The sequence below is a fragment of the Phodopus roborovskii genome, unplaced genomic scaffold (assembly GCF_943737965.1).
Source record: "Phodopus roborovskii unplaced genomic scaffold, PHOROB, whole genome shotgun sequence".
Lineage (NCBI taxonomy): Eukaryota > Metazoa > Chordata > Mammalia > Rodentia > Cricetidae > Phodopus > Phodopus roborovskii.
In genome coordinates this window covers 8,225,962-8,248,999 of record NW_026125295.1, presented here as the reverse complement: position 1 = coordinate 8,248,999, position 23,038 = coordinate 8,225,962, and the positions used below count along the sequence as shown (strand labels likewise).

The window sequence follows — 23,038 nt, the reverse complement described above, 5'->3', positions numbered from 1 at the left end:
GTGTGATGTGCGTGTGCTCATGTCTGCATGTGCATGGGCACACGTGTACAGAGGTGCATGTACGTGGAGTCCCTGACGTTGATGTTGGGGGCACCGTCTGTCTTCTACAGTATTCACTAAGGCAGGGTTTCTCAATCAATCCCAGAGCTCACTGATATGGCTGGTCTTGCTCCAGGTAGGTTGCTCTGAGGATCTCCTGTCTCTGCCTCCTGAGGCTGGATTTGGAGGTGGGTTGCCAGGCCACCCGGCATTTAGGTGGGTCATGGGGATCTGAACGCCATTCCTCACGTTTTCATGGCAAGCACTGAGTCATCTGCCAAGCCCTGAGCCTGACTTCCTTATGAGTAGAAACATGGCCTCCTTTCTCCTGAGAGCTGGCAAATGTTCTCCACACACACACACACACACACACACACGCACGCACCAGTTCACAACAGTCTAAGGCCATCTGAAAGAAACACTTCCATCTGGCCCAGGCTCGATCCTCACAGCAACTGCAGACACCAGAAACCAGCAAGTGGGAGGGAATAAGAGTGAGCAGGAGCCCATACTCAGGGTCACTCTTTCCCAGAGCACTGAGGATACAGATCTTGGGGACAAACCAGAGCAAAGAGATGGAAAGTCAACCACCAACCGTACTCTCCCTATACAGTCAAGACCAGAGCCCCTCATCCAGGAATAGCCCTGTACTCAGGGAAGAAGTCTCGGATTTCTAGCCCTCTACTCCCCAACACACACACACACACACACACACACACACACACACACACACACACACTCTTTACTCCTTTCCCATTCTTCTTGATCTCTCTTTACCACAGACATTGATGGCATGGAGAGCCAGCCAGGGAAAGCCCTGAGGCGCTGGGGTGCCCGGCCTCCTGTCTCCCCAGGAATCTGGGGAATTTGGATTGGGAAACGGAAACTCCCAGAACTTTTTCTGGACCTATGCAAATGTCTAGGGCCATCCACCTGGGTGCTCGTGAGAGGAAAGTGGATGGGACAACAGGGCTGAAGCCATATGACCTTTCTAAGTTTCTGATTTGAAAGCAGTGGGAGCTGTGGGGTTACATCTGTGCCCATGAGAGAGCCACGCAGGTGACCAGAGCTCTCCAGGGGCGCGCCATCTGTGCAGGTGACAAGATTGCAAAGGCAGTGCTTTAAATGGGTTGTTCTCACCCAGGCAGGGGTAGGAGTTGACAAAGCCCTATGTGAGGCTGGAGACAGGGGCAAAGGGAAGGAGGTCACGGCTTCTACCCTTTTCTCTGTTTCTGGTACAAGTTAGCTACATCTGACGTGGGATTTAGCATGACTCCTTTCGTCTAGGGATATCTTAGTACTTAAGGATCACATGGCAATTAGTATCTTATCTTAAAATCACAGGGACCGTCACCAGTGTCCACTCTGGCTCTGGCTACTGAGTAAGAAGGCTAAACAGAGATGAAATGGCATGGGAACAGGCAGAGGTTTAGGGGGAAAAGGTAGAGCCAGGTTCGCCACCAGAGGCAGGGGTAGAGGGGAACAGAGAGGAGGAGGAATATGTTTGGATTAGCAATGCACCCTTTGCCAGAGACCCTGGAGGCCTGCGCAGCTGCCAGAGAGAAAAGGCTGCTGACAAAACCCAAAGACCCCTTCCCCAAGCTCTGAAGCCCTTGGGGTCCTGATGTGGGATGTTCTTCTGTAGGCTGCAAATATGTGTTGCTTTTATTGGTTGATGAATAAAGCTGTTAACGCCAAAGGACAGGCAAAATTTAGCTAGGTGGGAAATCCAAACAAAGATACAGAGAGAAGGAAGGCAGGGTCAAGGAAATGCTTGCATCTTGCCAGGGAAGCAAGATGCAAGGGCATCGCCAGTAAGCCACAACCACACGGTGACACACAGATTAATAGAGACGGGTTGATATTTTAAGAGAGAGCTAGCCAGTAAGAAGCCTGAGCCGTTGGCCAAACAATTGTAACTGATATTCAGCCTCAGAGTGGTTATTTTATAAGTGGCTGTGGAGACCCGGGCCGGAGGCGGGGGGGGGGGGGGGGGGGGGGGGGACCAGTCCATGGGACCAGAAAAGCTAGAGAAAAGTCCCCTTCTACAGGGTCCTTTCAGGACTCAGTGCCTGGAGTGTGGTACAAAGAGGCCCCTCCTCACCTCCAGGCAGCCTGCCCTGAGGCTCCCACACCAGGAGGACTGAGGGCATCTGTAGATGTCGCATCAGCAGGGGTTTGACCCTGCATCATACTCCAGGCCAGAGAGCTTGTCTGAGGGCAGACGGCTTGCGAAGGTGTAAGTCGGAGGGAGGAGGCTGTCCATTCACGGGAAATCCCTTCTCCGTCACTTTTTTCTCGGGGTTGACCTGCTCCTCCTTTTCAATCTAATTTATAAAAAGAAAAAGAGAGTTTCACAAAGTGGTGTCCACTTCCTGTACAGTATTTAATGCAACTGTGACTTCATGAGCCTTTAAAGGATGTATTTGTTTTTATCTTGGGTGCGGTGCGTGCGTGCGTGCGTGTGTGTGTGTGTGTGTGCGTGCGTGTGTGTGTGTGTGTGTGTAGGGGTTCCCAGAAAGGTTCAAATGAGAAGAATCATCTAGAACACAGGGGGCTCCAGAGCATGGGCCTGGAGAAAGTGGGCTGAGCTCCAGCGTTCATCTCTCTCGGCTTCCTGATTGCCGAGGCCACGTGACCATCTGCCTTCCTGCCACGATGGCTGTGTCCCCTCAAACTGTGAGTCAAAACGAAGCTTCCTAACATTGCTGTCCCAGATATCTTATCACGGCAATGAAAACAGTGACTGACACCATGGACTTAAATGTAAACGTGTGTCCATACATGGAGAGAACACAAACACTTACAAAATTCTGACCAGCAACACCGAGTAAATTGATTACAACTATGTGGGCCCAGACAGGCGCTGGTCACAGTTTACCTAAAAGCTCGGACTCAGAACTGATGCTGAAGACTGCTTGTGCTGCATCAGACTGTGAGGTGCGTCGTTTGGTCTCATTAAGTCACTAACATCGTCAAACCCTGAGCCGGGCTCTGGAGAGATGAGTGTAAGATTATCTGAGTCTAATCACACACAGCCCTGCAAGGGAGACACAGGTAAATAGACCCATGCACGAGGGCAGATGTGTCAAGAGCCTGGCAGAGGACAGCCTTCTGCTCAGCAGGACGTGTGAGGGATGGTGAGACAAAGGGCTCTGCCAGGGCTCCTTACCGCTGATGGCAATGGTGACCCCCCCCCAAGCTGCAAGAGAGGAATGCTCTGCCTCCAGGAGACACCTGACACCTCTGTCCCAACCACGTGGAATGGAAAGATTAGAGGACCGTAGCCTGCGAGAGTCAATCCTCATCTGACTCTAGCGTAGCTTTGAAAGTTTGAAGTTACGAATATTTCCCATCTAACAGAGCAGAAGAAGCAAACAGCGCAGGACCGTGCAGGGTTGGGGAAGCCAGTGCCTGAATCCATTCCTGGAAGATCTCCATGGAGTGTGGGCTCCCCCCAAGAACAGACTGGCTCTAAATGCTCTTCAGAGTCGAATTCATCACATGAACTGAGTCCAGCACTCCGGTGTGTGTCTCCCATTGACCACCAGGGTGATGTCAGTACCTAATGACTGACAGTTGCTGCCCAGAGTCTATTCCAAAGCACGTCTGGGGACGTCCTCTATCTTGACAGTAATGGTTGCAAAATACATTTGCAGCATAGACAGCAGTGTCAAACATGCACACTTAGGTATGCAGATTGAAAGGGAAACGTGCAAGTGTCTCTACTGAAGGGCATGATGTGCAAAACTAAATTATCTAATTTTTTACTAGTAATAATGAACAGTGGAAATCGAAGCTATGAAAAGGCACTTTTTAATTGTGTGGCCTGGTTTCTCTGGGCTGTGGATCCGATCTCGTAGAGAGACAGTGTCTTACAGTGGCAGCTCCATAATCTTAGGATCCTGACATTAAATCCCACATCTTAAAGACCAGGGAAAGAATACACTTAAAGGGACTTGCCAGGACCACCTCCCATGACAAAGCGATGCTTCGACCTTCTGTTGAGGTGTGGGAAACCAAGCCCATTCGTGTCTAAAATCAGATTATTCTCTGGTTTCTGCATACGACCCTACTCAAAGGAATTAGTACAGATCCAAAAGGGCCTTTGTCTAATTATTCTGACGTCTCCACACGATACCTCAGGGACGGCCTTATATCTGAAAGCATGCCAGCTTCAGAAAAACCTCCCTTTTAACCATTTTAAAGGTGTGGGCTAGCTGCCCTGATCGGGCGCGAGCGGTTACTATTAATGTATCTCCTATGTTTCTGATTTGGAATAGTCAATCAGGTCGATAAAGGACATAAAAAGTGCAGTGGTTAAAAACCTATTCTAGTGCGTTGCCTTGGGACCTCTGGGATTCATAGAAGGGGAAATGAGCATCTCGGGTGGGGCTCGGAGAGGGCATGATAGCATGATGTTAGGAAGTTAGCCCTGATTCCCAGGGAGGTAGGGCTCATGCACACACAGCCTGTGGAGACGTCTTGGCTGATGTCTCTGAGTTTGGTGACTACAGGTCCAAACAAACCCGTGTCTGAGATGGCGCTTATTCTCTCTGTCTTCTGTGTCTTTTCCATTCCAGCTCATACGCCAACCGCTCAAAAGCTATCGACTGGCTTTCCACAAAGAACTGCCTCTCACCTACAAATCAACGACCTCAACTGCCTACACTCTCTAGCCCCTTCTGTGTACTAGAAATCAGCCGGCTGAACCAACCTTTTCCTCCAGTCCCTTGGAGGAACTTAGTGACCAGTCGAACTAGATCCGCCTCTCTGCTAAGGTTTTGGTCAGCAGTAGCCAGTTAGTTCCTTTGCTAGGTAACACTCAGCCTTGGATGTCGCCAGTTTTCAATGGAGAGGGGGTCACAAACATAGTGGCTGCCACAGATGATGTGAGTCATCTATTTAGGGATATTTAAGTCAGACTTGTTTGCTGTGTCTGAAAATGAAGACACCCCCAAGCTTCACTGGTGACCCTTGACTGAAATTCTCAGGAGGGTTCCAGAATGCTGCCCAGGGCCTGAGCAGCAAAGGGGAGAGGATTAGTCAGAGCTGGTGCTCACCGCTGACTCACCAAACAAATCTGTTTCCAAATATTAAAATGTTGTTGACCATGTGTATAGGGGCAGGGAATAGAGACAATTCTGTCTTCCCCCAATTTTGCTGTAGACCTAAAACTGTACCAAAAATAAAGTCTGTAGAGAAGAGAGACAGAGGATGAGGAGGAGTTGTCACCGCCAAGCACGGTGGCCGACCTGTAATCCCAGCATTCGGGACTCTAAAGCAGTAGGGTCTTAATGAGTTTACAGAGCAAGCTCCAGGCTCAGCTGAACTACGGTATGAGACCCTGTCTGGAGAAGAGAAGCCGGGCAGTGGTGGCGCACACCTTTCCTCCCAGCTCGGGAGGCAGAGGCAGGTGGATCTCCGTGAGTCCAGCCTGGTCTACAGAGCGAGTTCCAGGACAGGCTCCAAAACAATACAGAGAAACCCTGTCTCAAAAACAACAAAAAGAAGGGGGAGGGGTGCTGAAAAGATGGCTCAGAGGTTAAGAGCCCTGGTTGCTCTTCCAGAGGACCTGGGTTCAATTCCCAGCACCCACATGGTAGCTCACAACTGTCCTGTCCCAGATCTGACACCTCCGCACAAATGCACATAAAATAAATTTAAACGAGTTATTTAAAAAAAGAAGAGAGGAAACTGATCCACCTGAGGCAGAGCAGATGGACAGGGGCCTCTCTGGCCATCCTTCTCCTGTTTGCCCCCTCCAGCCTAATTTTCTGAGAAGTCTCGGACTCCCAAGGCAGAACTGGTACACTGGCTCCATTTGGGGCTCCCATGGGCTACATACATCCTGAGTACGGCAGTATTGGGAGCGTTTACTCTGTATACCATGACCAGCTAGTCTCTTCCTTGGTACCCGGAAATCACAAATAATATTCCTTTCCCCGGCACAGCATGGCAGTACAGTTTGCTGAGCAACGGAGTGAGTGGCATTGCCACCGAGGCTAATGTATGAGGTGAGCAAATGGGACAATGGGTCCTCTCCTTTCACACAGAATATACCTCCCCGGTGGGGTGGGAAGGGGGTGGGGACTCATATCCCCAGCCTGCCACTGTGGTCAATAGTACGACCTAGTAAATTAGTGACTTGCGGTCCTGTGGGACGGCACAAGCATCTGAGCTGAGGAGCAAGAACATCTGGGAGGAAAAACAGAGGCCACGACAGGTGTTTGGAACAGAGGGGGTTTAATGGGGGGAGTGGATTACACAGGCTCGGTACCGTGGAGCGATCCCTCATGTTAGTACTTACAGAAAAAGCAGCTGCTGACCTTAGGCTAAGGGGAGACAAAAGGCAAGAGATGGTAGTGTTACCAGAACCTAGAAGCTCTGATGGGAGACCCCCCACGGCTGGTGCCTGGCCCTCTGATGGGGCTGCTGCGTGCTGGTTGCTTGGACTTCTGAGGGGGCTTCTGCTTGGCTGGTGGTGGTCGGACCTCTGGGCGGGGACGCGGCTGGCGCTCAGTCCTCGAAGGGGACCTTGGCTTGGCTGGCCTCGGAGGGGACTTTGGCTTGGCTGGCGGCGCTCTGACCACCACGGGGGATGCGGCTGGCTGGTGCTTGGGCCTCTGAGGGGACCTGGCACGGCGGCTGGTGCAGAGAGGGCCAAAAGAAGCTGGAGGCTGCGGCCCGGGCTCTTAAAGGATGCTATTGCTGGCAGGAGCTGGAAACCGCAGGAAAGCCCTGCCCTCCCTCCCGCCTTCTGCTTGCCCTCCAGTGCCCTAACAGAGAGCTGATAGTCATGGAGCAGGGGGATGTGACACAGACTGGCCCAGAGCCCGCGCTCACCTGGTCTTCTGGCACGCACAGCAGATCCAATCCTCCTCCTTCTTCTGGTAGAAGCAGCCGCTCTTGCAGATGCTGTACTTGCGGTCCACGATCTCACGCTTGGAGTTGAGGAAGGTGAAGGGCGGGCAACAATGGATGCTGAAGTGCTCCGAAAACTTCTGGTTCTTGGAGAGCCTGGGGCCCTCCTTGGCCATTTTCTGACTCATCTCACTGGAAACCATCCATGGGGGGGGGGGAGGCAGGAGGGACACAAAACAGCATGTCAGGGAGGGTGCTTTTGCTTCAAGTCTACATTCGACACTGCTTTGTGGAACAAAGATGCAGAGATAAGGTGGGGGCGGTTAACGACGCTTGTCTGTGTGTTTTCCTTTGGCGCTCGTGCGTGCATGTGTGCGTGTAGCCAGCATGTTCACATGTGCGTTAGGCCACACTGTGTGTGCTGGTGCATGTGCGTTCGTGTGCGCATGCATGTAGAGGTCAGAAGTTAACGTCAGGTGCCCTCAGTCTAGCCCCGCCTTATACGTTAAGGTGAGGTCCCTCTGCACCCAGAGCCCACTGGTTAGACTAAGTCACACGTAGCTGGTTTGTTCCAGGGCTTTCCTGTCTCTGCCTCCTGGTGATGAAATTACAAGCAGGCTGCCAAGCCTGACCACGCAGCTTTATGTGGATCCTGGGGACCCAAAGTCTAGATTTATAACAGGTCTTTTCTCCAACAAGCAAAATGGGTTTATTGCTCTTAAAACCATAATCAGTGTTTTCGGGCGTGTGTGTGTGTGTGTGTGTGTGTGTACATGTTTTCGTGGTGATGTACGTGTGTATATACGTGTGTATACGTGTGTGTGCGTGTGTGAGTGCATGTTTTCGTGGTGATGTATGTGTGTGCATGTTTCGTGGTGATGTACGTGTGTGCGCACTCGTGTGTGTGTGTGTGTGTGTGTGTGTAGGTGGGTGTGTGCTTGTGCACAAGCACTTGGAGATCTAAAGACAGCCTCAGCTACTGGTCCTCAAGGGCCATTCATCTATTTTTATTTTATTTTATTCATTTATTTAATTACTTTCCCATTTTTGAAACAGGGTTTCTGTCTAATCTGAAGCTCATGAAATAGGCTAGGCTGGCTGCCAGTAAGCCCCAGGGATCTGCCTGTCTCTGCCTCCCCAGCACTGGAATTACAAGTGACCACTGTGTCAGGCTTTTTTTTTTTTTTTTTTTTTTTTTTTTTATCTGTTTGAACTAGATTAAATCTATGTTTAATACATGTTCTGGGGACTAAACGCTTGCAAGACAAGCACTATATTGACTGAGCTACCTCTGCAGCCCTTCATATAAGAAAAAACAACTTGCTGGGCAGCGGCAGCTAACACCTTTAATCCCAGCACTCAGGAGGCAGTCAGGCCTCTGTGAGTTTGAGGCCAGCCTGGTCTACAGAGTGAGTTCAAGACAGCCAGAGCTACACAGAGAAACCCTGTATCAAAAAAAACAAACAAACAAATAAAAACAAAAACCATCCAGCTAAATCAACATGTGACTCTCAAAGCACGATGCTGGGCAGAAGAAACCAGACACATAAGAAAATGCCTGGGCTCTTTCCATGGCTTCCTTCAGCAATAGACAATAACTTGCAAACTGAAGGAAACTTTTCTTCCCTAAGTTGCTTTTGCTCTGAGTGTTTTATCACAGCAAGAGAGGAAAAGTAGTCCACATGGTAAAGGTTTTCTTTTTAATGCACATCAACAATAATCTAACAATTTATTCCTGGGTGTAGAAGTTATCTTGGATCATGACTCAGTCTTGCAGAGCCTGTGAATCCAACTCAATCTGCCTGTTCCCAGCTCCCAGGAAACAGAATCATCCCAGCCTTTGGACCACACCCCACAGCCTCTGCCTGTTCCCTCCCTATCCAACAACTGCACGGCTCACCCCTTACCTGCATGACACCCTGCTTAAAGGGAAGACTTCTTTCAGAGTCTTTCCAGAACCTTCCCTTCCCCTAATGAGTAAGGATCCCTCCTCCCTCCTTGTGGCCTGACTTCTGATATAATTCTAGAAGATTTACAGAAAGAAGAAGTACTCAAACACCCAGAAAGATGAAGCATATGAGGGGAAATAGCAGGAAACATCATCTTCACAATAACAACAAAATCTTGAAATGCCCAGAAATAAAGAGAAAACTAAAATGTGTATGTTTCTATGGGGGAAAATTAAAGCTCCATTGATGATAACATGAATAAATAAAAAAACTCTAAGTAGATGGAAACTGTGTGCATCATAAAGACAAGATTTTTCAAAAAAAAAAAAAAATAGCCAGGTGGTGATGGCATACACCTTTGGTCCCAGCACTTTGGAAGCAGAAGCAGGCAAGTCCCTGTGAATTTGAGGCTAGCCTGATTTACAGAGTGGGTTCCAGTACAGGCTCCAAAGCCACAGAGAAACCCTGTCTCAAAAAAATAAATAAATAAATAAAAAATAAAAGAGTTTTCCAAAGTAAACGTGTGAACATTGCGCACCTCTTAGTAAAACATATGAAGAGTTCCGATCTGAACGGAGACAGTGGATGAGACACTCTGGTCTCAGTCAGCACGGGGCGCTCACACGGGAATCTAAAACCCAAAATCCTAGGATGTAGAAGGGGGACAAAATCCCTCCACCAGCCAAGAAGCAGCTTCCAATCAGTGGCTGCTGGAGAGATGGCATGGAGTGACATCGTGTATGTCACCCACTTAAGGGCAGGCCTCATGCTGAGGAGCAGCCGGCCATACAAATCGGACTCTGTGGTTTTGGTGGCAGCAGGGAGGAGTTGGGAGAGGGGAAAGAATCTACTAAAATACATTGTTAAATACTACAAATGAAATTGATTGTTTTAAAGTCTGGAAACTGTAACAGCCGTTCTTATACCATGTATCACGAGAGCCAGAGTTTAAAGTGATCTGACCCTGTAATGCCGGCACTCGGGACCAGGCAGTGTGATTCCAATCGTCCTCAGATACATAGTGAGTTCCAGGCCAGCTCAGTCCACATGAGACTATTTTACAACATATTTAGTATTACATATTACATGCAACATATTACATATTACAACATATTACAACAAACACCCCAGGTTTTATAATGAATTAGCTAATTAAAATAAAGAAACATAAAACAGCGTGGCAATGGCCTCAAAACTAGACGAAAGGAACAGCGGGCCAGCAAACCAGAACTCCAAAGTGAGTCCCCACGTACAGGAAAACTTGGTGTGTGGCAAAGATCTCCTCAACCAGTATCAGAAGGAGGGGATTCTTCATGAAGAAAGCTAACATAACTCAAGTAATCAAAATTAAAAACTGCTCCACATCAGAAGACACAACACCCGCATCCAAGAGAAGCAATGTCAGAATAACACGACACACTTAATGTACAAAGGACTTCCTGTTTTCATGTGTCGTGGATGCCTTGCCTGCATGGTTGTCTGTGCACCACGTGCATGCCCAGTGCCCACAGAGACCAGAAGAGGGCATCCGATTCCCTGACTGGAGTTGCAGCGGGTTGTGACCCACAGTGTAGGTGCTTGGAATCAAATGGTGCCAGTGCACCATTGCTGAACCATTTCTCCAGCCCCAGAACTCTCAGAGTCTAGCCAGTCTGAAAGGTGAAGTGTTTTGTAATAACAGGCTGGAAAAAGTAAATTTAAATTTGAAAACCCTGTAAGTATAATTTACTCCATCAACAGGTCAAAGGGAAGGCACAGCCCTGGGGGGGGGTATATGAAGGAAGCATCCACTGGGGGGCCTGGGTGATAGCTCAGCACAACCTAAGGACCTGAGTTCAATCCCCAGAGCCCACACAGAGCTGCTCAGACAGTGTGTGTCTGTAATCCTGGCATGCCTACAGCAAAATGGGACTTGGAGACAGGAGGATTCCCTGGAGGCCCAGGGGCCAGGTAGCCTGGACAGCAGGGAACAGGAAAAGGGCCCTGAGGTTGTCCTCTGGCCACACACACACACACACACACACACACACATACACACACACATACACACACACACACACACAGCTATTAACAAATAAGTTAGAAATTGCTCAGTGAAACTTGGTGTCCACTCCAACCAAGCTCTCACTATGGTAAGAATAGAAAGTGACATCTTAGAAGCAAAGCTTCCCAGTCAGACCTGAAGAAGGACACCACTGACGGTCACTGTCCATCAAGGTCATGTTTAAAATCCTGTCCACTACAAACATTTTTCATTTAAAAATTGTGCTGGGCAGTTAGCTCAGTCAGGGAAGTGCTTCCATGGAGTTAGCTCAGTCAGGGAAGTGCTCCATGGAGTTAGCTCAAGTGCTCCCATGGAGTTAGCTCAGTCAAGGAAGTGTTCCCATGGAGTTACCTCAGTCAGGGACGTGCTCCCATGGAGTTAGCTCAGTCGGGGAAGTGCTCCCATGGAGTTAGCTCAATCAGGGAAGTGCTCCCATGGAGTTAGCTCAGTCAGGGAAGTGCTCCATGGAGTTAGCTCAAGTGCTCCCATGGAGTTAGCTCAGTCAAGGAAGTGTTCCCATGGAGTTACCTCAGTCAGGGACGTGCTCCCATGGAGTTAGCTCAGTCGGGGAAGTGCTCCCATAGAGTTAGCTCAATCAGGGAAGTGCTCCCATGGAGTTAGCTCAGTCAGGGAAGTGCTCCATGGAGTTAGCTCAAGTGCTCCCATGGAGTTAGCTTAACCAATGAAATGCTCCCATGCACACATGAAGACCTGAGTTAATCCCCCAGAACCCACATTTAAAACACACAAAATAATAATAATTAAAAAAAACAGCCAGGTGTAGTGACGTGCCTATAATCCCAGCAGTGGGAAGCCAGAAACCAAAGGATCCCTGGGGCTTGCTGGCCTGTCACTCCAGCCCAATCCGGGAGTTCCAGGTAAGCGTGAAAGGCCCTGCCACAAACAGCAATGTGAACACTGTCCTGAGGGATGAGACTCAAGGTTGGCCTCTGGTCTCCACACACACCCACAAGAACATGTAACATACAAACACATACCAAAAATATTCTTATGCTGTTTAAACTCTTTAAACAACCATTAGAGAGAGAGGAAGGGAGAGACAGAGAAAATCCAACAAGACTCCTGCACAAGGACTAGAGAGAGAGATGGCTCAGTGGTTAAGACCATGGCTGCCCTCCCAAAGGACCAGGGTTCAGTTCCCAGCACCCACTTGGCAGCTCACAGCCATCTCTGTGGTAACTCCAGCTCGGTGGAATCTGGTGGCTTCTTCTGACCTCTGTAGGCACCAGGTATAAACATGGTGCACAAGATAAACAGGCAGACAAATGCCCAGACACAAGAAATAAATAATATAAATAAAGTGAAAGTATTTTTTTAAAAAAATCCCTGACATAGGGCAATATACAAGAATCCACACATTTGCAATATATTGTATATTCTATCACATAATATATAATATGTAAAATAAAAGACAATATTCACACTGGCCATAAGACCACTGGACATCTACAGGCAGAAATACATCAGACAAAAGAAATAGAAAACTTTCCCTAGGAAATGTACAAAATCAGGGATGGAGAGATGGCTCAGCAATTAAAGACACCTAACCTCCCTTACAAAGGATGTGGGTTCAATTCCCAGCACCCACAGCTTCCAACCTGTAATTCCAGTTCCAAAGAGTACGACACTCTCTTGCAGACTCCACAGGTACTAAGTATACACATGATGCACGTGCATACACGCAGGTAGTTACACGAACACATAAAATGTTAAAGTGTTTTAAACTACAAAAAATTTTGAAGGCTTAAAGAGAAATACTAATGCCATAGGATGCTTAATATCACCAAATAAATCTAAATGGTTAATGTAATTCTGATCAATATCAGATTTGCGGGTAACGGACAAAGGCCATCCCATAGTTGTGAAAGAAGCGTGAAGACCCAAGAACAACCGAGATAGTTTTGAATAAGAAACCCATGCCATACCAAGCATCATCACTCACTATGAACTACACTAACCACACATTAGCTCGGGAAAAAGCTGATAAATCAGTGAGACGGGATTGAGATTCAGAGGCAGACCCACATATCTAGAGGGACATGATCCATAACAGAGGGATCATTTAAAAAGATCAATGGGTAGCTTGGTGGTTAGTTCAGTCATCCATTTAACTCAGTCCAGAAACACCTGAGGAGAATCTCAATGAGGGATTGTCTAGATCTTGTTGAGTAGAAGAGCGTGTCTGTGGGGATTATCTTGATCGTGTTAATTAACCACTCCCTAGACTATATGAGAAAGGAAAAAGTGTCTGGCAGTGGTGGCGCACACCTTTAATCCCAGAGTCAGGGGGCAGAGGCAGATGGATCTCTGTGAGTTCAAGGCCAGGCTGGTCTACATAGTGAGTTCCAGGACAGCCAGAGCTATATAGTGAGAACCTATCTCAAAAAGAAGAGAGGGAGGGAGGAGAGGAGGGAGGGAAGGGAAGAGAAGGAGAGAGAAAGGAAACAGGAAGGAAGGAAGGCAGGCAGGCGAGCTGGGCACAAGCAGACATCAATTAATTGGTCGCTCTGTGCCCTTGGCTGTGATGTGACCAAAAGTCCGAAACGAAGGTCCTAGTCTGACTGGTGGTAGCAAACACATGGTGTGCAGTACAAGCCAGGCGCTGCCGAGTGCTTTGCGTGCTTTCCTTTTTGGCCTCGTGACATCACAATCACTCTACTTTGCAAAAAACGGGAGCAACAGAGAAGTCACCTGAGGGCAGAGAATTAGGGACAGGGGTGCCAGGACCCCAACCACGGTAGACCCGAATGGATTTTTAACTGACACGATATTCATTCTAACACAGAAAACAGGAAAAGTAGGAAGAGAAATGGCGGGAAAAGGAAGAAGACGAATCGTAAGGATTGCTTCATGAAACAGCAACCAAAAAAATTCTCTCTGCCGTGTTGTCACCCAGTAAAGGAGGCAGGGACCCTCCGCGGGGGCTCCCACACCAATGCACCCTCAAAACGACCTTCGCTTATTTTTCAGCTAAAACATTATGATGCAAGCAGATCGTGCCCAGAGGTGCTCCTGCCCATCCCGTCAATCTTTTGAACATGTGCTCCATGGCCTTAGCCGGGGCCTGCCTACCAGGGTACTCCTCAACTGAGCATGCTCGGGAGCGAACACCTTAACCCACAGTACTCATGAACGTGCCCTTAACTGAGCATGCTCGGCAATGGGCCTTCCTGTGTGCATCTGTAGACTCCCTGAATTAAATCCCCATGCTTCCTTTGTTTAAGGACAACACGGCTTTGGACGCGACCCCAGAGCGTCCCTTGCCTGTGGCTGGTAAGAAATCTCCCTCTGTTCTTTCATGCCTTGGTTGTGCTTATTATGACATTGCAGTCGCCGAGACGCGAACACATCGCCTTCAGGTATGTAGTGAATTAAAGCTGCAAGGCCGGAGGTGTACACGTCGGTGTGTATGTCTGTATGTGGAGGCCAGAGAACCAGCATTGGCTCTCTACCGCCGGCTTACATGTGTCCCAGGGACCACACTCAGGCTTGGCAGCAAGTGCCTTCACCCGCTAACCCATCTTCCTGGCCCAACTGGCAGTTACCTATAGATGTGCTTGACTGTAGTGCTCAGAGAAAAAGAAATAACAGCAGGGAGATGTCAGTTCACATCCATCCTGAGGGACCCACAGGAAAGGAGAAACTGACATCGGCAAAGGACCCGTGGGGGGGGTAGACGGGGGGGGGGGGCGCGTCAGTCAATGGGCCATGGGCAGTGCATTGACTGCTGTGGACACTTGGACCAGTGAGCCCTGTGTTGTTCAAGAGCCCCCGTCTCCTTGCAAGGAAGGAATGTGTGCACATTCTAGATCTATCCAGGATCCCCCCTGTGAAAACAGCGATCCCAGGGCAGAATAAATCCACCTCTCCCTTAGCAGCTCCTAAGGCTCACAGTCTCGGGCCAGAGGCTAATGCTTCCCCCTGAGTGTAGACTGACTCTGTAAAGGGAGCAGCCTCTGTGTTGATCAACCTACAGCAACCAAAACAGAGCAGAGAAGGGTCCAGCGCTGGCCAGATGACTGTTAATTCATGCCCTCTGGGGAACTGTCCCACGTGTCCCCTTGATGAAGAGTGCGGTACACATTAGCACAGTGAGAACTGAGCAGTTGGTGACAAACCAGCACCAGGTGAGGAACAATGCCATACAAACGTTTACTTTCAGTTAGAAGCCATTCAGCGGACAGCCACAAGACGACAAAATCCAACAGGGATTTGGAGGACATGGGAAACACGGCAGAATGAAAGGGTCCCGGTTACCCTGGAGGCAGTCGCCCGGTGGGGACACAAACAAAGCCATGTTAGGAGCGTGGGCTGCCCCACAGTATCTCACAGACAGCTGTCTGTCTTACAGGCTACGCATGAGAGCTCCGTGATGTGCAGCCTCTCTGCCCATAGCAACTCTGAGAGGAAGACCGCACATGACCCAAGACTGGCATCTCAAGCACAGAGACATCACACGAGGCGAATTTTCAGGCGTGAGCATTAGTTACTATAATGGAGCAAGATAAACATACACGAGGCATGGTAATCTAAATGTTACATTAAACAATGCGCCATCTTAAAGCTAAAATTACACACTGTTGTCATCTATGGACATGGATATTTTTTATTTTTATTTGTGTGTATAAGTGTTCTGTGTGTGTGTATGAGTGTGTGTGAGAGTATGTATGAGTGTGTGAGTGTGTATGTATGAGTGTGTGTGTATGTGTGTATGAGTGTGTGTGTGAGTGTGTGAGTGTGTGCATGAGTGTGTTTGTGTGTGAGTGTGTATGAGTGTGTATGTATGAGTGAGTGTATGAGTGTGAGTGAGTGTGTGAGTGTGTGAGAGTGTGTGTATGAGTGTGCATGTATGAGTGTGTGAATGTGTGTATGTGTATGAGTGTGTGTGAGAGTATGTATGAGTGTGTGAGAGAGTGTATGTATGTGTGTGTGAGTGTGTGTGTGAATGTGTGCATGAGTGTGTGTGTTTGTGTGTGAGTGTGTATGAGTGTGTATGTATGAGTGAGTGTGTGTATGAGTGTGAGTGAGTGTGTGAGTGTGTGTGTGTGAGTGTGCATGTATGAGTGTGTTGATGTGTGTATGAGTGTGTGTGTTTGTGTATGAGTGTGTGTGAGCGTGTATGAGTGTGTGTGTGTGAGTGAGTGTGTTGTGTGTGTGTATGAGTGTGTTGTGTATGTGTGTGTGTGTGTGTGTTGCCTATGGAGGCCAGAAGAGGGTGTTAGATCCCCTAGGACTGGAATTACAAGTGGTTGTGAGCTGCCATAAGGGTACTGGGACCCAAGTCCTCTGCAAGAGAAGCCAGTGCTCTTAACTGCTGAGCTGACTCTCCAGCCCCTGGGCATTGGAATCTCTAAAGTAAACACATAAGTGTATCATCCTGGGTTCATGGCTGAGTTGAAAACTCCAGCCGGGGAGTCCTGATGTGTCTCTCAGGATGTGTTGGATGTGTCTTTCAGAGCATGCAGAGAAGTATGGCTGGACATGGCGTGTAAGAGGGTGATGACTAAAGCCACATGGGTGGCTAAATGTGGAGAGAGAAAAGACTGCATGATGGTCACGCTTGATTCGGAATTGCCTAGGAGGCCGCTCAAGGGCGTGTCTAGCAGAGCGTTCCCAGTGCACTTAAACTAAGGAGAGGAGATCCACCCTGAGTGTGTGCAGCGTCACTCCCTGGACTGGCAGGTCAAAATTAACAGAAAGAAAGCAAGTTGAGCACCACCAGCCACCTCTCTCTGCTTCCCACTGCCATTACGATGTGACAGCTGCCATCACACCTTCCCTGCCGTGATGGGCGGACTGCACACTCAAACTACGAGCCAGAAGAAGCCGTGTTTCCTTAAGTTGCTTTTGTTAAGTGCGTCGTCACAGCATTGGACAAACAAACAAAAAGCTAACCTAGGCTCTGTCTGCGCCTCAGGGCACTCGGTGTCCCCGGGGAAATGAAGGAAGGGGACAGGACAAGACTGAGGGTGGGGGCAGGGACCTCAGAGCTGCAAGGTCATCCCAGGCAGGGGAAAATGGTCAAGTGCCCCGAACAATTCCCAAAGCAGCTTACTCCAAAGAGCACAGAAATGATGATGGCCACCGCAAGAGTTCTTCCTTGGAGTGGTTGTCATGGAAGCCAGAGGTGAGGGTTTGGGGAGAGGATTTTAGCTAAGGGTTTGTACAGAGAAAATATAAGGCCAGGAGTTGGAGAACGGAGGGGACAGAGTGTGGTTCCTGGAGGGGTGTGTGGCTTACAGAGGCCTTTGGGGGAGGTGCCAATGTCTGGGTGAGTGCTGGCCTGTTGATTTGTTTAGTTGGCATAATGAGAGAGATGAGGCTATGCACATGTGTTTGTGGGAAATGTCCACAGAGAGGAAGATGGTAAGACAAGCAGAAGAAAGTTAATATTCCAGAGGGAAAACTCAAGTCAGGAGACTGTAGATCACATGGGAAGGGGGAGCCTGAATATACTGCCTTTGTCAGAGAAGGGGGGGGGCAAAGGTAGAGCAATGACTCAAGGATCAAAGCTCTAGGGCTCCAGGGAACCGGAGTTCAGTTCCCAGCACCCACACAGGAGGTTCGGAACCTCCTGTAACTTCACCCCAGGAGATCTAATGCCCTCTTCTCACCTCTGAGGGCATTACATGTGCACAAGCACATCTGTGCGTGCACACACACACACACACACACATACATGCACAGGCATGCACACATGTGCACATACACACACACATACATGCACAGGCATGCACACACGGGAACATACACACACATAGGCATGCACACACGGGAACATACACACACACATGCACAGGCATGCACACACATGCACATACACACACACACATGCACAGGCATGCACACACGGGCACACACACACACATGCACAGGCATGCACACACGTGCACATACATACACACACACATGCACAGGCATGCACACACGGGCACATACACACACATAGGCATGCACACAAGTGCACATATACACACACATACATGAACAGGCATGCACACACGGGCACAGACACACACACATAGGCATGCACACACGGGCACACACACACACACATGCACAGGCATGCACACACGGGCACAGACACACACACATAGGCATGCACACAAGTGCACATACACACACACACACATATACACATGCATGTACGTGCGCATACATACACACGCTCTCTTTTAATGAAATGAGAAAGGATAACGGGACCGGATGAAATTCTCATCCACTCAGTCCCATTTGTCCAACCAAGTGGGAAACCAGAGCATCAGGTGAGGACAAGAAAGGGAAGGACTTGAGGCTAGAGTGGTGAAAGAGACCCTAGCGATGTAGACAGCAGGCCACCAGCAGCTTTCGAGCTCTAGAGGGACCCTGGACCCCAGCCTCAGCCTGTGACGTCGTGCTTGCGTCCAGCTCTTCTGAGTAGGCAGGACGTGTACATGAGGGGACAGTTTTGTCTGGGCTGAGCTTTGCCGGTGAATTTGCAAGACTGCAATTATAGACTTTAGAATCAGTCAGGAATGGGGGCGAACATCACAGGAGCTAGAAAAGAGTGACCGATGGACAGACATATAGACTCACAGACAGAGGAGTGCACAGCATGCAGACTAGATACACCTTAGGAAGAATGGTTGCAGTGAGATGCTTAACAGAACAATTTGCAAGAAAGAGCGGCTGTGAATGAGATGCTGCTTGCAGTTGGTTGATGTGATAAAATGCTGACACGGTCCACGGCGTGGCAATGGACGGATGAGACAGCGTGGATAAAACACTAGAGGGCCGAATCCTTGGATGGAGTTGGAGCAGAAAGAGAGTGGGGAATCCTGCTCAAAAACCATCAGTGGAGAAGGATGAGTGTGCATTGGGAACAGAGCACAAGCTTGACTGCTCCTGGCTTAACTAGAGCGAAGGCAAGAGTGATGCTGACCGGGATCTCAAAGCTGGGGGGGTGTGAAGGACAAAATAGCCCCACTGCAGAGATGCAGAAAGCTTTCTTCTAGCAGGACTGGGAAGACCCAGCTCAGACGGACAAGGATGGACCCTCTGAGTACGATTGGAGGGTCGGGGAAGAATGGCTATTGTCTGTGGTGCACAGGGCTGTGAGTGGACAAATGGTGGCTTGGGTCATGCTCTCTCTAACACAGAGAATTTGTTCTCAGATTTTTTATGTTCTCCCGGATAGAACTGACATTCTATAAAAAGTGTTCAAGCTGGCCATGATAGCTCACATCTTTAATCCCAGCACCCAGGAGACAGAGGCAGGTGGATCTCTGTGAGTTTGAGGCCAGCCTGGTGTACATCTTGAGTTCCAGGCTAGCAAGGGCTTCATAGTGAGATCCTATCACAAGAGAAGGGAAAGGAAGGGCAGGGAGGAAGGGAGGGAGGGAGGGAGCACCTTATAGAAGGTGCTTGTACTTAGTCTCTTGCTGCTTTTACATTCTTCTGTGACATCCTGAATACCTTCAATCATTTGTGCAAGCATTTGCTGCAGACCCATACCTGTATGTTCATCCGCATGCATCTGGCGACCAGGACTCTGTTCCCAACTTGTCTTTACTCTCATCTGGTTCCTTCGTAGTCCCTAGGAATGAGGTGGTGGCACACACTGGTCAGTTAGTGTGCTGTGCTGTGCCTGGCTGAAGTTCCGTCAAGTGTGTTTCACACGGAGGCTCCCTCTCCCAGGCCTGAGATGGACTGTGACAGATCTAGACACTCTGAAAGTCTGGGGACAGAGGAAGGATGTGGTGGTAAAAGCTCATGCTAATGTGTATGCTATCTTATCACTATAAGGAACTAATGACACCCACCAGTTAATTTAAGTAAAAAGCCCTGCGTCCAGGCTGGGAAGATAGTAGGTAGAGCAGCTGCTGTGCAGGCGTGCGGGCCTGAGTTTGGCCTGAGGCCTCTTTGTCAGGGAAGAACTTCCCCGGAGCTGTTTAGGAAGTTCCTTACGCCTCAGCTAGTGCCTCTTCTCCGAATTTATTATTGTTTGGGTGTGGTTCATTTACTATTATTACTAGAGTAAAGACTGAGCTTGGCAGACACTCTGATCTCCAAGTTCTAGCTCAGTGTTGGCCACAGGAACTTCCAACAAATATTTGTTAATTGAATGGGTGAATGAATGAATGAATGAAAAAATGAAATGTGGCGCAAGCTTTAAAAAAAAAAAAAAACAAAAAACAGGAATGATGCCTGAATGTAAACTTCCAGTTAATTCAGAATTTTTTAAAAGATTTATTTATTTATTATGTATACAGTGTTCAAAGAAGAGGGCACCAGATCTCACTACCAGATGGATGTGAGCCACCATGCGGTTGCTGGGAATTGAACTCAGGACCCCTGGAAGAGCGGTCAGTGCTCTTAACCTCTGAGCCATCTCTCCAGGCCCTAATTCAGAATTCTTTAGATGATTTGTTCACATGTTTTATTTTGTGTGTGGCCATATGCATCCCTTAGCCTCAGAATCCTTCAACTTCCTCTTGGCGACATCAAGTTTAACCGCACATTGATGACTGGTTAGCATCAGGTAAGCAGGAGTGTTGGTGAGTGCCAAGACTACTCCATGTGTGGCTGCTGGGCACGTGGGTGTCAATGGAAAACTCCATGTGGTGACAGGTAAACCGAGGCACAAAGAAAAACCACTTCTCCGTATCCTCCCTACTGGGAAGGCACTGTGGTTGTGGAATTCCCAGCTTACTCAAAGTCTATAATTTAGTGGGTTATTCACTTGTGAGACTGTAGTTGCCTTATGCAAAGACTAAATCTTCCTGAAGAAAAGTGGGTTGATTATAAGGGGAAATGATGTACTCTGTTTTTCAATGAACTTGGGCCCCTAGGAAGATTCAAAATGTAGGAATAATAATAATAATAATAATAATATTATTATTATTATTATTATTATTATTATTATTATTATTAATGGAGGCTCTGACACCTGGTTTTCATTTGTCCCTCAGGAGGCTAGTGCCTCCCTTGAGAAGGAGCTATCCCATGATTCCCCTGCTCCTGGGAACTATGAATATTATGTCTGCCTACATCACCTTGGCTTCCTCCTATCAGAACAGTAACAAAATCCAGGTTTGTTTTAAGCAGGCCAAGTCCTTGGTTACTCGTGTATAAATGCTGTGGAATTGTTATCAGATGCTCTAAGGGTCACAGGGACAGCAGGAGCCAGTAAGCTGCAGAAGGAGGTCACAGCTGATGAGTTCTAAGCCAGCAGGCCTGGCCCAGCCGACTTCTAGGTTGTAAGAAGCAGGCAAACTCGATCACAGACTCTCCTGAACTTAAACTTTACCAGCCTTGGTCTACAATCATTTTGACTGAGAAAAATGGGACTCTCTCCCCATTTTCCACACTAGGGTGGTCCATCGTGGGAATGTATAATTATAAAACACTTCATCAGTGGTTGTGAAAATAGCTCAGCAACTAAGAGCAATGTCTGCTCTAGCAGAGGTGTGGGTTTGGTCCCAGCAACCACGCTGTCATTCACAGTCATCCTTAACTCCAGGTTCAGGGACCCAAGACACTCTCCTGATCTCCATGGGCATCAGGCATGCACATGGCATGCACACACGCAGGCAAAACACCCAAACACATGAACTCCAATAACAAAAAGAAAGCTTTTATCCAGCCACAGGGTGACTTCTATGATCTTAACACAACAATCAGGATACTAAAGCTGTTACCAGAACTGGACCCTGGCCACTCAAACAAGCTGCTCATGGCCTTCTGTAAAGAGACCAGTCAGTGAAAAGCAGAAGAGGGTTTATTCATTGTGGCCAGGTGTGGTCACAGGATGGTATGTCCAGGTGTGAGCATAGGGTGGTGTGTCCAGGTGTGATCACAGAGTGATGTGTCCAGGTGTGGTCCCAGGGTGGTGTGTCCAGGTGTGGTCACAGGGTGGTGTGTCCAGGTGTGGTCACAGGGTGGTGTGTCCAGGTGTGGTAACAGGGTGGTGTGTCCAGGTGTGGTCACAGGGTGGTGTGTCCAGGTGTGGTAACAGGGTGGTGTGTCCAGGTGTGGTAACAGGGTGGTGTGTCCAGGTGTGGTCACAGGGTGGTGTGGTGTGTCCAGGTGTGGTCACAGGGTGGTGTGGTGTGTCCAGGTGTGATCATAGGGTGGTGTGGTGTGTCCAGGTGTGATCACAGGATGGTGTGTCCAGATGTAGTCACAGGGTGGTGTGTCCAGGTGTGGTCACAGGGTGGTGTGTCTAGGTGTGGTTACAGGGTGGTGTGGCCAGGTGTGATCATAGGGTGGTGTGTCCAGGTGTGATCACAGAGTGGTGTGTCCAGGTGTGAACATAGGGTGGTGTGTCTAGGTGTGATCACAGGGTGGTGTGTCCAGGTGTGGTCACAGGGTTGTGTGTCCAGGTGTGAGCACAGGGTGGTGTGTCTAGGTGTGGTCACAGGGTGGTGTGTCCAGGTGTGATCACAGGGTGGTGTGTCCAGGTGTGATCACAGGGTGGTGTGTCCAGGTGTGGTCACAGGGTGGTGTGTCTAGGTGTGGTCACAGGGGGGTGTGTCCAGGTGTGGTCACAGGGTGGTATGTTCAGGTGTGATCACAGGGTGGTGTGTCCAGGTGTGAGCATAGGGCAGCCAGCCCCTTTCTGTTCTCTCACCTGGGAGATGTGTGTGTATTTCCTGTCTCACGGTTTTGAAATTAAGAAGGTCTAACTTGCCTTACAAGCATCTTGAAGTTTTAATTCCTACCAAGGAAGAGGTCTATGCTGGGATTGGTATTGGAACACACAGAGATGCTTAGTCAGGAGCCTGCCAAACTGGAGAACACACAACTATGATGCTTATTTATCTTGAAGGGCAGCCCAGCTGCAGACATTTGTGAGCTTCTTGCAATTTCCAAGTACAGAGACCTTGGGTGCTCCCTTAAAATCCTTGCCACTGTTCAACGGAGCTTGGATTAAAGGTTTACATAATCAGATTCCATAAATACAACCAACCGAGGCCCTGCCCAGTCCAGCAGAATTCTAGATCATGTGAAGCAGATGTCCTCCACAGACCCCAGCCTCCTAAGCCCTCTATACTCTGACCCTCAATTGTTTCAACTGAAAAAACTGAGGGATTTAACACCTTCATTTTCTACCCCTGAATGATTCACCATAAGAACAGAT

The 23,038-nt window shown here is 48.7% G+C and overlaps 1 protein-coding gene across 2 annotated transcripts; it reads right to left on the bottom strand.

Moving 5' to 3' along the window:
• Positions 1-2,285: 2,285 nt before the first annotated feature.
• Mobp (myelin associated oligodendrocyte basic protein) lies at positions 2,286-19,507 on the bottom strand. 2 transcript variants are annotated; one of them, XM_051202472.1, is made up of 4 exons: positions 19,411-19,507; positions 6,886-7,095; positions 6,412-6,687; positions 2,286-2,366 (listed from the first exon to the last, which is right to left on the bottom strand). In XM_051202472.1, coding segments are annotated over exons 2-4 (483 nt in total). In that variant the 5' UTR covers positions 7,092-7,095; positions 19,411-19,507; the 3' UTR covers positions 2,286-2,365. The 2 variants fall into 2 exon arrangements, with proteins under 2 accessions (XP_051058429.1, XP_051058424.1); XM_051202467.1 differs by lacking the exon at positions 2,286-2,366 and having other exon boundaries at positions 6,408-6,687.
• Positions 19,508-23,038: the final 3,531 nt, after the last annotated feature.